This window comes from Frieseomelitta varia, unplaced genomic scaffold, assembly GCF_011392965.1.
Source record: "Frieseomelitta varia isolate USP_RPSP 00005682 unplaced genomic scaffold, Fvar_1.2 scaffold_759, whole genome shotgun sequence".
NCBI classification, from domain to species: domain Eukaryota; kingdom Metazoa; phylum Arthropoda; class Insecta; order Hymenoptera; family Apidae; genus Frieseomelitta; species Frieseomelitta varia.
The window spans coordinates 163,178-176,974 of record NW_025110544.1 but is presented as its reverse complement, the minus strand read 5'-3'; the positions used below and the strand labels follow the sequence as shown (position 1 = coordinate 176,974).

At 26.5% G+C, this 13,797-nt stretch overlaps 1 protein-coding gene across 3 annotated transcripts; it reads right to left on the bottom strand.

Moving 5' to 3' along the window:
* Window positions 1–9,562: 9,562 nt before the first annotated feature.
* Window positions 9,563–13,797, bottom strand: LOC122535729 (thymic stromal cotransporter homolog). Of its 3 annotated transcripts, none has more exons than XM_043667505.1 (8): window positions 13,707–13,797; window positions 13,244–13,489; window positions 12,301–12,652; window positions 11,773–12,168; window positions 11,198–11,335; window positions 10,966–11,049; window positions 10,602–10,758; window positions 9,563–10,521 (listed from the first exon to the last, which is right to left on the bottom strand). In XM_043667505.1, the coding sequence occupies exons 1-8, from the start codon at window positions 13,716–13,718 to the stop codon at window positions 10,404–10,406; spliced, it is 1,503 nt and encodes a 500-aa protein (XP_043523440.1). In that variant the 5' UTR covers window positions 13,719–13,797; the 3' UTR covers window positions 9,563–10,403. The 3 variants fall into 3 exon arrangements, with proteins under 3 accessions (XP_043523440.1, XP_043523441.1, XP_043523443.1); XM_043667506.1 differs by having other exon boundaries at window positions 12,523–12,652; XM_043667508.1 differs by lacking the exon at window positions 13,244–13,489 and having other exon boundaries at window positions 13,707–13,748.

Below are 13,797 nucleotides of genomic sequence, written 5' to 3'. Positions count from 1 at the left end.
GAGAGAAAATATAAATATGTACGTATCATAGTCGTTCTTCCCATCAAAATTGATCAAATTCTTTCTCCAACATTCTCTTTTCTGTAAGATAATATTTGAGAAAAATGCGGTTCATTTCAATAGGAAGAACATTATTTCATTTTCCATCATTTACTCTCGGGATCGCCATTCACATTCTACAACTGTTCATCTCTTTTAAAAATATCCAAAAGTTCCTTTAAAACTATCATTTCTGAATGACAATAATTGACACATATGCGATTCATTTCAACAGGAAGAACATTATTACATTTACAATCATTTACTCTCTGAATCGCATTTGACATTCTTCATCCCCTCATCTAATATAAAACTAATCAAAAATTAATTAAATTCAACTAAAATCGAACAAATGAAAAGCAATCTCGATTGAAAATATAAATATGTACGTATCATAGTCGTTCTTCCCATCAAAATTGATCAAATTCTTTCTCCAACATTCTCTTTTGTGTAAGATAATATTTGAGAAAAATGCGATTCATTTCAATAGGAAGAACATTATTTCATTTTCAATCATTTACTCTCGGGATCGCATTTCACATTCTACTACTGTTCATCTCTTTTAAAAATATCCAAAAGTTCTTCCTCTAACACTATCATTCGTAAATGACAATAATTGACAAATATGCTACTCATTTGGACAGGTAGAACATCAGAACATAAACGGTCATTCATTATTGCGACCGCATTTCACATTCATCATTTGTTCATCTTACATGAAACAATTAAAAAAATTAATTAAATTCAACTAAAATCGAACAAATAAAAAGCAATCTCGAGAGAAAATATAAATATGTACGTATCACAGTCGTTCTTCCCATCAAAATTGATCAAATTCTTTCTCCAACATTCTCTTTTGTGTAAGATAATATTTGAGAAAAATGCGATTCATTTCAATAGGAAGAACATTATTTCATTTTCCATCGCTTACTCTCGGGATCGACTTTCACATTCTACAACTGTTCATCTCTTTTAGAAATATCCAAAAGTTCTTCCTTTAAAACTATCATTTGCGAATGACAATAATTGACAAATATGCGATCCATTTGAATCGAAAGAATATTATTACATTTACAATTATTTACTCTCGGAATTGCATTTCATGTTCTTCATCTCTTCATCTCATATAAATGAAATTAATTAAATTGTATTAAAATCAAGCCAACGAAAAACCATCTCGAAATCTTTTTGCTCAAGATTATGAGATAGAAACTACAGATTGTGATGGGAAGAACAACATAATATTCACAATCATTTACTCGCGGGATCATGTTTCTCACAGTTCTTTTTTCATCTCATTTCAATAAAATAATAGCAAACGAAGATACTAGTAAAATATTAATAATGACAAAATTTCTTTTTTTAGATATCTTTAATAAAGTGTTGATAATTACAGAAATTTTCTTTTTAAATATCTTTTTGCAGAGAACATCATAATACGTTTACTTTTAGGAATGTGCCTCTTTCTATCGTATAACGATAAAATTAAATCAATCAAAATTATAACCGCGAAATCGAATATTCATTGCATTACACAAATATAAAATCTATATTTGATATACATTATCTTTTTGCTAAAAAGATAAAAGCGAAGTACACATGCACGAAGTATATAAATTGAAATATATGTTCAAACGTCATCAAGCATGTGAAAAATATTTCAAAATAAGTGTTGATGAAATTATTTGTATTTGTTACGTATTTCGGTTCTTCAATATAAATAATAAAATCACCATCGTTATCACATTATGAAAGATTTTCATTTACATAAACTCAAAGAGCAAATGCATAAATGCAAATTCAATATATATTGATATGAAAATAAATCACACAAGTAAATTTATGACGAATAAAAAATGAATAAAAATGTATAATACAAATATATAAAGCTAAAATATATATTATACTGGAACAAACAAAATATGTATTATGCTGAAACAAACAGAAATATGTATTATGCTGAAACAAACAAAAATATGTATTATGCTGAAACAAACAAAAATATATATTATGCTGAAACAAACAAAAATACATTTCACGGACATAAAGTGCATATGATTATTGAAAAACATATATAAAAATATACCAAGAAATACATAAAATACATAAAAAATATATCAAAATGTAAAAAGAACACATTAAAATGCATAAAAGAAACACAAAAGTAATAAAAACAAAAACAACATCAAAAATTCATGTAAATATAAATAAAGATCATATAAAAGGACATATAAACAATATATAATATATAATAACGTTATATATATAAATAGCATAAAATAATATAATATATAATATATAAATATAAATAATATATAATATATAATATATAAAAAACCATCAAGAACCACAAGAATCAAGTGCTCAGTTGTGGGATATACTCCAAATTTGTCACAATACAATTTAATAGCGCAAACTTGGACTTATCACGGTATTATACGCTGTCGTGATATTTGATGAACATAAATATCATATTCGATAAACATACAACATAAATCTTAATACACGGAAAAAATAATTATGTTATTAAGGAAGAAACAAGTGTTTGTAGCTAAAAAATTTAAATTATACAATACAATTTAAATTATTTAAATTATATAATACAATCTAAATTTAAATAATTTAAAAAATTTAATTATATAGTTTAAAAAATTTATATTATAATTTAAATAATTATACCATTAAATATATTATAATTTAAATAATTATACTATTATATATATTTTAATTTAAATAATTATACTATTTTATATATTATAATTTAAATAATTATACCATTATATATATTATAATTTAAATTATACATATTTTTAAAAAAATGGTAAAACTGACAAATTCCATAATAAAAAAAATATTATATATAAATAGAGCGATATTTTTAAATAAAAACGAATTAATTGTCGCTTTTCGCGTAGATATTTTACTTATCTCGAACGCGAATTAATCTCTCGTCACATTTCAGTTTGTATTTGACGAACTTCGACGCGAAAATTTCAATATTTTATGACGAACATTTTAATAATACGCAGTACAGTATTTGAAAAAATAGATTTCATATCATGTACAAATGATATAAAATTGTTAGCAAAACGTGACACCGAAAAAGAAATAATGAACAATTTTTAAAAATATATTTAGAACCTATGTGTACGGTGTTAAAATATAATAACCGATTCTTCTAATTATTTAGGTAGGGGCTCACGAGAGCTTTCAAAATAAAAAATAAAAAATCATTGATAGTAGATCAATGAGACGGAAACATCGTTGCCACTTACTTTTCGATGTCTTCTGTCGTCGATTTCGATAAGATATTATGTATCATTATGTAAGCCGATCATCGAGCAAATTTTTCTGTAACACAAACATCAATATTAAACTATTGTCATTATTTTTTTTAGGCAAAAATATTTTAATTCGTATTTATTTCATAAATATAAATATATATAGAATCTTCACTGTTTAAATTCCTAGCAAAAAAACGATGAAAAATAAAATTTTAAAACATGTCTAGACAGAAAATCACGTTAATGAAATGTTTCAATACACAAAAGTAGTATTTTGAAATGGAAACTGAATTAAGTATAATTTCATGTTAATTTTTAAAAGAACTTCAACAAAGAAACAAATCACTATCGCATACTATGCATATTTTTTACAAAACCTGACAGTGAAAAAATTATAGAAAATATTTTACTTTCTCGAATGAAATAACAAACATTAGACAATACGCAGAACAGAATAAAAGGAAAATAGTACTCACTTTGTCGGCACTTTATAAACGGTAATGCTTTCTTGCCCGGAATTCTTTATAATGAGAATGTATAAATTCCTGCAACCCACAAAATTTAATATTAAATTTTATACTTTGTAAAACATAAGTTTTAATAAAATAAAATAAAAATTTTAAGAAAGCGATGCAATTATTAAAAAAAATTAATTTATTTTTATGGAAATAAATTGAATATTCTCATTTTTTAATAGAAACATTATACAAAATTAAAAATGTAAATACACTCATCAGAAAGAAAATTATGTTTTTACTGTAAGTAGTACAGATCAAAGAAAAATCTTACTTTATTCATATCACTGACTACGCGTCCTTCCGGGGATCTCTGCCAAAATAAAAGTCGAAGATCGTTACAAATTCCTGCAATATACAAAGTTTCATGAATATATGAAATTGAAAATAATAAATGGAAAAAAATTTCTTTCTGTCGTAAGTAGTAAAAATCAAAGAAAAGCATTACTTACATTCGATATCGATATGCCGAGGCTTTCTTGCGAAGTTATTAGAATCACAGTCAATAAAAATTTATCTATAAAAAAATGAAACAATATTTTATTCCATTTTTTTTTCACCAAAAAAATGCAAGAATCTTTCAACTATATATTCGTGCGTTCGTACATCTCAGAATTTCGATTTATTAAAAACTCGATGATTTATTCAGCTACAACTTTTAAAAAACACTGTCAATTGAAAATGATATTTCTGCTATAAATTCTATCATCTTAATTAACGCGATATAGTCGTCAGTGAATTCAAAATTTTTTAATATTCGAAATATTTTAAACTGTTTTTAATATTCCAGAAGGTTCGCCATATTGCGAATTCATGCGCCGTTAAAGAAACGAAAAATTCAATGGAAAATTCAAATTACAGTTTTCTTTTTTTCAGTATCAAATCAGAATGTAATAATTTTCTTATGAAAACATTATGCAAAACTGAAAATGACGATGCTATGAACGAAATCAAATTTAATCAGATTTGCAAGAAAAAGAATAATCTAAACTACAGAACTACGGTAGCGCAGAGTTTTAAAAAAATCGTTTTTATTTTCTTACCTTTATCGATATCGATGTCAACGTCGACACTTTGTCGTGAAGTTCTTTAGCGGTGTATAGCGAGTTATAATCGGCATAAATTTATCTGCAACAAACAGAATTTCACTCTTTTCACCAACTGGAAGTTGAGAATTTCTCAACTATCAACTCGCGCGTCTGTAGTTTCGAGTACAAATTTCTTTCATTATATTTGCGTATTTCGCGAATAAAAACAAAAAAAAAAGAAAATGCGTGAATAAACTATTCTCACAGAAATTCTACTAATTCAAAGCAGATCTAGAGAAAAGAAATACATCTAAATCACCGAAATACTATACATAAGTTTTCGCGTCTCATCGATCGAAGAAGCTATGATCCCGAAAATTAACTTTTTATCAAGAAAAATCATTAATTTGTCCTGCAAATTATACTTTTTTCACAAGAAAAGTCGTTTGTTCGTCAACTATACCTGGACTTCGGTCAGATCACTTGAATTTTTCACTTGAATTTAAGAAAAAAAAAAAGAGCTGGAACACGACGTGAACCATAATGAACGACGATCTCGACTGTAATACAACCGCCAATTACCCTTGCTAATGTACCGGCAAGAGTACTACGGTGGTCATAACCTTCCAATTTTGCAACTATGTTATCGAAATTAATCTTTCCTTATACAATTCTTTTTATTTTGAAATAAAGTGTTAATCGTGTCTAGATTTCTAAATGACTAACTTTTTAAATTCCTCTTGTATTTCTTATTTTACAATTAAACTATTGCTTAGGTAACATCACCAATTTGACTAGTATCTAGTAATAGAACCTTCTTTTTTGAAAAGCTTGTTTATGATTGGTTAACCATGATTACTGGTGGAGAACACTAGTTGGACGCTATTTCCTATTTCTTCTTTCTTCTAGAATAGCTGAAACGGAAAATTCGTTGAAATCGACCATTTTTGCAATACGGTTTCGCGCGTAGTGTCGGTGAAATTGAAATTTCTAATATATCAAGAGAAATATTGCAAAATTCGTTTCGCAAAAAAATCCACTCGCACTTCTCTTCTTTTACAAGTAATCTTTTATTATTCTTCACATTTTATTACATTTTAAATATGAAAATGTGGCAAAACGTTAATCAACATTTCGGAACATTTTGCTAATTGTCGTTTGTTTAAAACGATCTAAGAAAGAAAACGTAGAAAATATATTTCTTCCATTTAACAAAGTCGGTCGAACATATTTTGCCACAATTTCGGCCAATATACGAAATATTATTATAAATTATTTGCAAGTAAATTTTACAAAATATATGCAAGTACCTAATATGGCGGGAGATTGAAATTATAAAAAATTGTAAAAAATTATTTCCTAACCAATATATTATTTAACAGATTTTCAAGTCGCCTGAAGAAATAGCAAAAATTAAAACCGATGGATGTCAAGCGTTGTTCTACGATATTTCCGATAAATTTATTCGAAACAAAACGAGCAAGCAGGTTATCGTTCGGTGAGTCTTTATTTCCACAAAAAGATCCGTATTCATATCTCGAAACCGATAATCCGTTTCATGTATTAATTATCGAAAGCAAAAATGGAAGAATTTTGCAATATTAAAAAGGATAGAAAATGGAAAAAATAAAAATTATACTTATCATTATTATATAATAATTTATTTAACTAATAACTAATAGTCATTTTTTGTTATTAATTTTTTATTACAATTTTTTCATATTTTCTTTGAATAAAATGATAATTTTATTGTCTAATTGCAATATTGTAAAGATGGCAGAAATTTTTCAAGTAGAAAAGAAAATGAAAATTTATGAAACTTATCTCAAATTTTATTATATTTATTATATTCATTTTCCCAATAAAATTCATTTTTCCAATAAAATTGGTTTAAAATTGGCCACATAAAAAGTTACGTTAAATCAATATATCAAGTGATATATTGTACAAATAAATCCAAAGTAAATTCAACGAAAAAGTTTCTTCAATTAAAAACAAATCTCATAAGTAGCAATTATTATTTTTATTATTAATCATCTTTTACGTGACATTTATTCATAGAAATCCATATTTACCAAAAAAATTGTTTAGTAACCGTATTTCAAATAAACGTATTTTTTTCCCAATGTTAAACTATTATTTGAAAAGATAAGCACTTTTGGAAATTAAACATAGATAATAGATTAAGAATATTTATACATTATTAAAAAATATAGTTTATTAATTATTTAGGAAAAATTCATATTAAAAAGCAAAAAGAGATTTTTTAGTAAATGAATAATTGTATATTAATCGAAATTTAGAATTGTTTCTTTATTTCTCGTTTCTTTATTCTCTCGTTTCTTATCTTTTCAAGTAAAATCATTCTAATATATGCAATTTTTTATTTCAATACAATTAACAGATTACATTAATTTATATTAATCCATGTTAATTAATAATATAGAACTCCTTCACCATTCACCAAGGTAAGACAAATGAAAGATATAAAATGAAATCTTCGTTTTTTATCTACATTTTTAACTATGAATTAATTTATGTAACAATTTCTTAGTAAGAGAGGAATTTTATATTTAACAAAAACAGAGAATGATTATCTTGCTAATTGATTCAATTGGCTTTCTCTGTGTGCTTCAACCGATACTGTCATTTTTCGTTTTAGATTTAATTCATATCATAAAGCCTGGCAATAAATTAAATATATATAATTAATATAAGTAAACGTTATCTTCGCGCGTACTGGGGACATTGCTCTCTCTTTTCATTTCACTCGCTCACTGTATATCAGAATTAGTTTGTTCAACATAGTTTGTCCGCTAGCAATTGCACCTGACCGCAGTTACTCCATTAATTGTAGTTAATTATCCGCGTTACTAATGCAAAGATTGTGCCGTCCTTTCGAAAAAAAACGTGATTGGTCTTCTGAATTAGCTGAGAGTATCGATTTTTCAAATTCGGTGATCTCCATAATAATCTTCATACGATTGATTTTCATTTATGATATTGATTTATTTTCTAATTTGCGTGCATACGGATTTCCATTGTTTTATCGATTTGTAATGTAGTGTTCATCTTCATAAATGAATTGACTCGACTGTAGGCTTTGGATAAATCCATTGATTAGGTGCATATGGTGGTCGTTGTGGTATGGGATACGCTGTTATAGCACCTGCTGGGACTGATGTCACTGATTTCGCATTTATTGCGGCTATAAACATAGCTAGGATCGCAATAAAGATAGCAACGAATCTTCTTGTTGAAATCTGGAAATAATCGCAATTTATCGTTACAAAAAATAAAATAATTTCAATTTGATTTATCGAATAATTTTGTAATTACAAAAGATAAACAATTATCGGAATATTTTTTAAAGTGCATATTACCATTATAAAAATCAACATAAAATTTTCAGACTATCTTAAATAAATTTCTCCTTTTTTTTAAAATAAATTTCACAAGTTGTTCATCTATCAAGATCTGAATATGAATAGCTGATGGTTGCAAAAACTTAGATCTTTTATACCCGAGAGGCGGATCTTTTATTTCAAGAGGTGGTTGTTGATCTAGGTCAGAGGTCTGTCACATGGCAATAATACCCGTATGAACAAAACATCTGCTAATTGTCATTCATACTTGCTTTTCTGTTTATCAAATTTTCGAAATACCACTTTCAGAAAATCTAGCGGTATAGCATTAAACATACACATGTAGCATTATTTTCAATGAAATTGTATAATATCAATTATCGACATTTATAATTTAAATTATAAATTATAACATTATACATTAGATTGATATTTCAGCAAGAATAAATCATTGAAATTCTTAAAAATCTATCATTATAAATTTCGAAAATTGTGCATTGATCATTTTGATTAATCTAATAATATTGAATTGTTTCTTGAGTGAAAATTAAGCTGTGATTTTCAAACGTTCGAAAAGATTCAGTGAAACAATACAAAGGCAATATTTACCTTCTCGAAAAAGAAACTTTTAGTCTTGAGATTGTTATCTCCCCTGTTATGGTTTCAAATTACATCGTTCGACAGTTGAACGTTTAATTTTAGTTTGTTCCCAGATCTTATTCACATAGCATTCTGCACACATTTCTGATGTCAAGTTTTTTCTTCAAAAATATTTCTTTGTTAACATTAAAATTTTTAGATTTCGACAGGTTTTATTAAATTTGTGATAAAATCGAGATAGAAATTGCATTAGCGAAATATATGGTATAACTTTTTTTTTTTATGAAAGAAATTTTTAATTTTAATTTAGCATAATTGGAATAATTGCAAAATAATCACGGATCTTTCATTTTTTAATTTGAATTAATTTTTTATAAAGATAATTTATTAATTTTGAAAAGAAGAGTATTTATGAAAAATATACTAGGTCATCGACGAATTGAATTAAAAGTAATTCTTAAGATTTGCAGGAATTTCGGAATTTTCATTTTTAAAAGTAAAAATACGACATATTTTAAAATAAGGAATTAAAAAATGTATTTAATTATGTATTTATTAATACATTTATTATAGACACGTAATGAATCATAATTAACTTCTTGAAAGTTGGACACAATATGAATTCACCAAATTATCGATTATTGGCATATAATTAAAAAAGAAAAGAATATATGTTGAAATGAGATATTACTAGACATATTACTAATCAATCAAAATGCACGTTTGTTTTCTGCTATTAGTCATTAATTTCATTATAGAATCAGTGACTCATTTTAGTCTGACGCAAAGAGAAAACCAATTCCAATTAATTCTACGTCATTAATTAATCTGTGAGAGAAAAGGACATATTGTGACGCATGTACAAGAAGTTATATATGTACAATTTTATTAAAATTTCCCATATATACTAAAATCTTATGTACAATTCATGCCATATTGTCGTGTAATGCTACAATATTAATCATTAGATTGTGGATATTTATGTAAATTTATATTTTTATGGAATATACCCCAGTTATTGTGTCATGATAAAAAAAAACTCACTCATTATTATTAAATATAATTAGGAAGTTATAAAGAAGCAAATAATTGAATATAGGAAATATACACAGCAGATTGGAAATTTTGAATGATCATAATTTTTTAAATTATACAGATAAATAAAAGTCAATGTTTGTATTATGCATAAGAAACACCTCACTACATAAAAGAGAAGAATAATAAAATACCTTGCATTTTCTTATTAATAATACTAGTAATCATACCTTTTATTATTGAATAATATTTTGGACTAATATTTTATATAAATATCGACCTCTAACAGAAATAGATCTAAAATAGAAATAGATTTTAGTATAAAATAGATAAAATAGATAAAAATATTGAGCCCAATTTTCAACTGCTTCTGCAACTTTTCACAACTTTAAACTTTAAATTTCTTTCTTTAAGTATCTTTAGATTTGTTTGTAAGCATAAATATCAACAATCTATTAATTGTATGTCTTAAAGAATTAAAAGACTAAAATTAGGTTTATGTGAAAGAAATTCAGCTTCTTTTTTTTTTTCCAAAGTCTATCTTTTTCTTATTGGCTCCAAAGTAGAAGCAGATATTGATGAATAGTCATTTTCATTATCGATGTACTGTGTGTTTTCTAGATGCCTTTGAGTTCTTGTAGAAAAATGAATTATTCTGAAACATAATTAATGTTGAATAAATATGTTTGTCTAATAGTCTGACTGTCTATGTCTTTATAAATTTTGCATACTCACAGAATAAGGAATAGAACAGATACTTGAGTGGCAAAAGTCAACCAATAGATTGAGTTAGGTGCTGAGTTTATAGTTGCATTGTATAGTTGAGAATATAATACGCCGCTGAACAAAGGTACTGCATTATCACAGACTGATAGCATGGCAAATACTTTTCCTATTATTACAAGAATTCAGTAATATTAATATAAGTATGATTAATATTTGATTAAATACAGAATTATTATACATTGCATGAAATTATAAAATGTAAAACTTAAAATATTTTGCATGAAATTATTAATGCAATGTAGAAAAATATAATTTAATTAAAAATTGTAATTGTTCAGAAAGATATAATTTAAATATCAATATGTTTGTATACCGCGTTCCTCCGTAGAAACGAGTTTTGAAGTCATTGACCTCAGAACTGGTGCCACTATTGGTCCAAGAGCAGCTAAACCAGCACCTAAAATTATAAAATATTGTTATTGTTATTTTTAAATCTAATTTCTAAAATTCTTTGTTATATGAAAAGTTTTTAAAAAATATTAGAAAAGAATATAAGAAAAACACAACTACGTATATAAGTATGAATATTTTTCATTTCTAATTACCAACATAGAATAATTTCGATATTTTGGCTAAGATGAATATTACTCTTCCGGAAGCGTGAGAAATTGCACCAATAGCTACTATTATAGTGTCCCTCATTCCCATCAATTTACTCATTATTGGAATGCCGATTAGCATCGCTGAAATAAAGATAATTACGCCAATGTATTTCCAGTGTCGTGATTATTTAATAAGTGTTTCTCACAAGAAGGCTACTCTCTCAGTCAGTGAAAGTTCTTCTCTAATAGAGAATTCTTCCTTTCACTGAGACAGAAAATATTTGCTAAGACAAATTATGATAATTATAATAATTTCTAGATTCTAGCTGCGAGTTCTTCGGATATTTTCTGTTTTTATTTTTCTTTTCTTTTAGCTATAAAATTCTTATTTTAATATAAGAGTAGAAGAATTTCTAGAATAATTTTTTTCATAAAAATTTTCTTCATACCATATCTTTCTTATAACTTTTCTCAATTGCAATTGTTTTAAAATAGATTGCTGGATTCCAATTTTCATTAATAATTTTGTATAGAGAGCATTAATACTTTTTTACAAAATAAATTTCATTGTAACTGACCTATAACAAAAGTAGTTGACTGGAATGTTCTGAAATTGCTGAATGTGGTTACGTTCCACTTGAATTTCAATTGTGTATATAAGAAACTCATAAGTTTCTCGTCTCTTTGGAAAGTATATAGCATCATGATGATCAGCAAAAGCCACAGGTGAAGCTTTCCATGATTTGGCCTGCTCTTGGTCATTGTTTTGAAGGTTGCCACTACGTGCTTTTTATCAAAAAAGTCAGTTAACAAGTTAGTACCTACTAACGACTGTTGTTGTGACAACGTTTGCCACTTTAGTCTTATCAATGAATACACCATGGCTAAAACTAGTAAAATGGTATTTATGGTGAACATTATAGTGTAAGATGATTTGACAACATTGGTATAGAGATAGGAACCCAAAGCCACACCTAAAATAAAAAATGAATTATTTATACCTCTCTCTCTTTTTAACAATATCTTAATTTTCCATGTTTTGTATATTATGTGCATTCTTCACTAGAAATTTTCCAATATTAAATAAACTATAGAATTTTATTTACCAGTGGGCATAGTACTGAGGTAAACAACATCTAAGATGGTAATCCTTAAGGTTCTTTGTTCAACAGATGATATGTCTGATATGTATGCGAAACAGCTTCCAAAAATGGCAACATCTCCTCCTAATATCCCCATAGGGAGGCTGGCTGAGTATACTATAGTATTTAGATTCCATGTATCAATCAAGGAATTGATCACTACCATAAAAGAGTAGATAAACTTTCCTAGTAGTCCAATAATTAGTGGCAATTTTCGACCGCGTCTGTCACTCCAGTTTCCAAAGAATAGGGCTAGTATTATGGGAACTACATGTCCTGCTATGTTATTCCATTGATGGAAATTTGAGACTGTTACCTGAAAATTTACAAATTTCAATTAGAAAATAGCCTATCACAAGCTTTCAGCAGTCAAGCTTCATTATTATGTATTCTATGAATATGATTAATGGTAAAATTTTTATATTCTTGATAAGTTGTAATTAATGCATACAAAAGCATACTAAAGAATTTGAAGATTTCAATAATTTATATAACATATACTAGTCTAATAGTAGAACTAGATATTGAAGTATTCAGTACTATATTAATCTTATTGTTAGTATCACGTTTAATAACTAATTAATAACTACATTACATTTTATCAAAAAATTTTATATTTTATTAAGATATAAAAATTATTTTTTCCCCAAAAACTAATTAAATTCTTTTGCAATGAATAAAACTCTTATTCTCCTAAAGTGCTTACATTCTTATCTTATCTTAAGTACTGGAGTAAACACTACGTTATAAAATACACCGTTAGCTTTTTTTTCTTTCTCCTTTCTCCCAATGCAACAACTCTTTTTTATTCTTTTCATCTCGACAAGATAAATCTCAAGATTTTCTCTTTTCCTTAATTTTCTCCAAACGTGATTAGATATTCTATCGATGTGATTAAACATTCTACCTGTACTTCTCTCTTTATCGTTTCGTTATCAGTCAGATTTGAACAAATTTCTTCGGAATAACCGTGATCAACTCGACACGCTTTATAGACGAAGAAAGCCTGTTCCACAACGGAAGTAATCATGTATGCCATCATATACAACCACATCGTTGGTTCTACCGATATATGCTCTATCCATTTCAAATATTTTCTCCATTTTTTGTCGCTCTTTTCACTTTCATTCTGCTCCGAATGGCACTGTACAATCTGAAAATAATGCAATCCAATTTAACGGCAAATAAGCAGAACAATAATTTAAATTAATTAATTGTAAGTTAGTTTAAATACAGACTTTCAATAGTGAAAAATGAAAATAATTTCGAATCTTTTTAAATTAAAAAAAAAAAAATGAAAATAATTTTGAATCTCATTAAATTAAAAAAAAAAAGAGATCAAGGAATAAAAACACAATTGGTTTGATTACCTCGTTGTCCATGATTACTGCTTGATTGATGATGACGTTGAATCACAAATCCGTCGACTTCGTAAATTATTTCACGATTATTTATGCATAG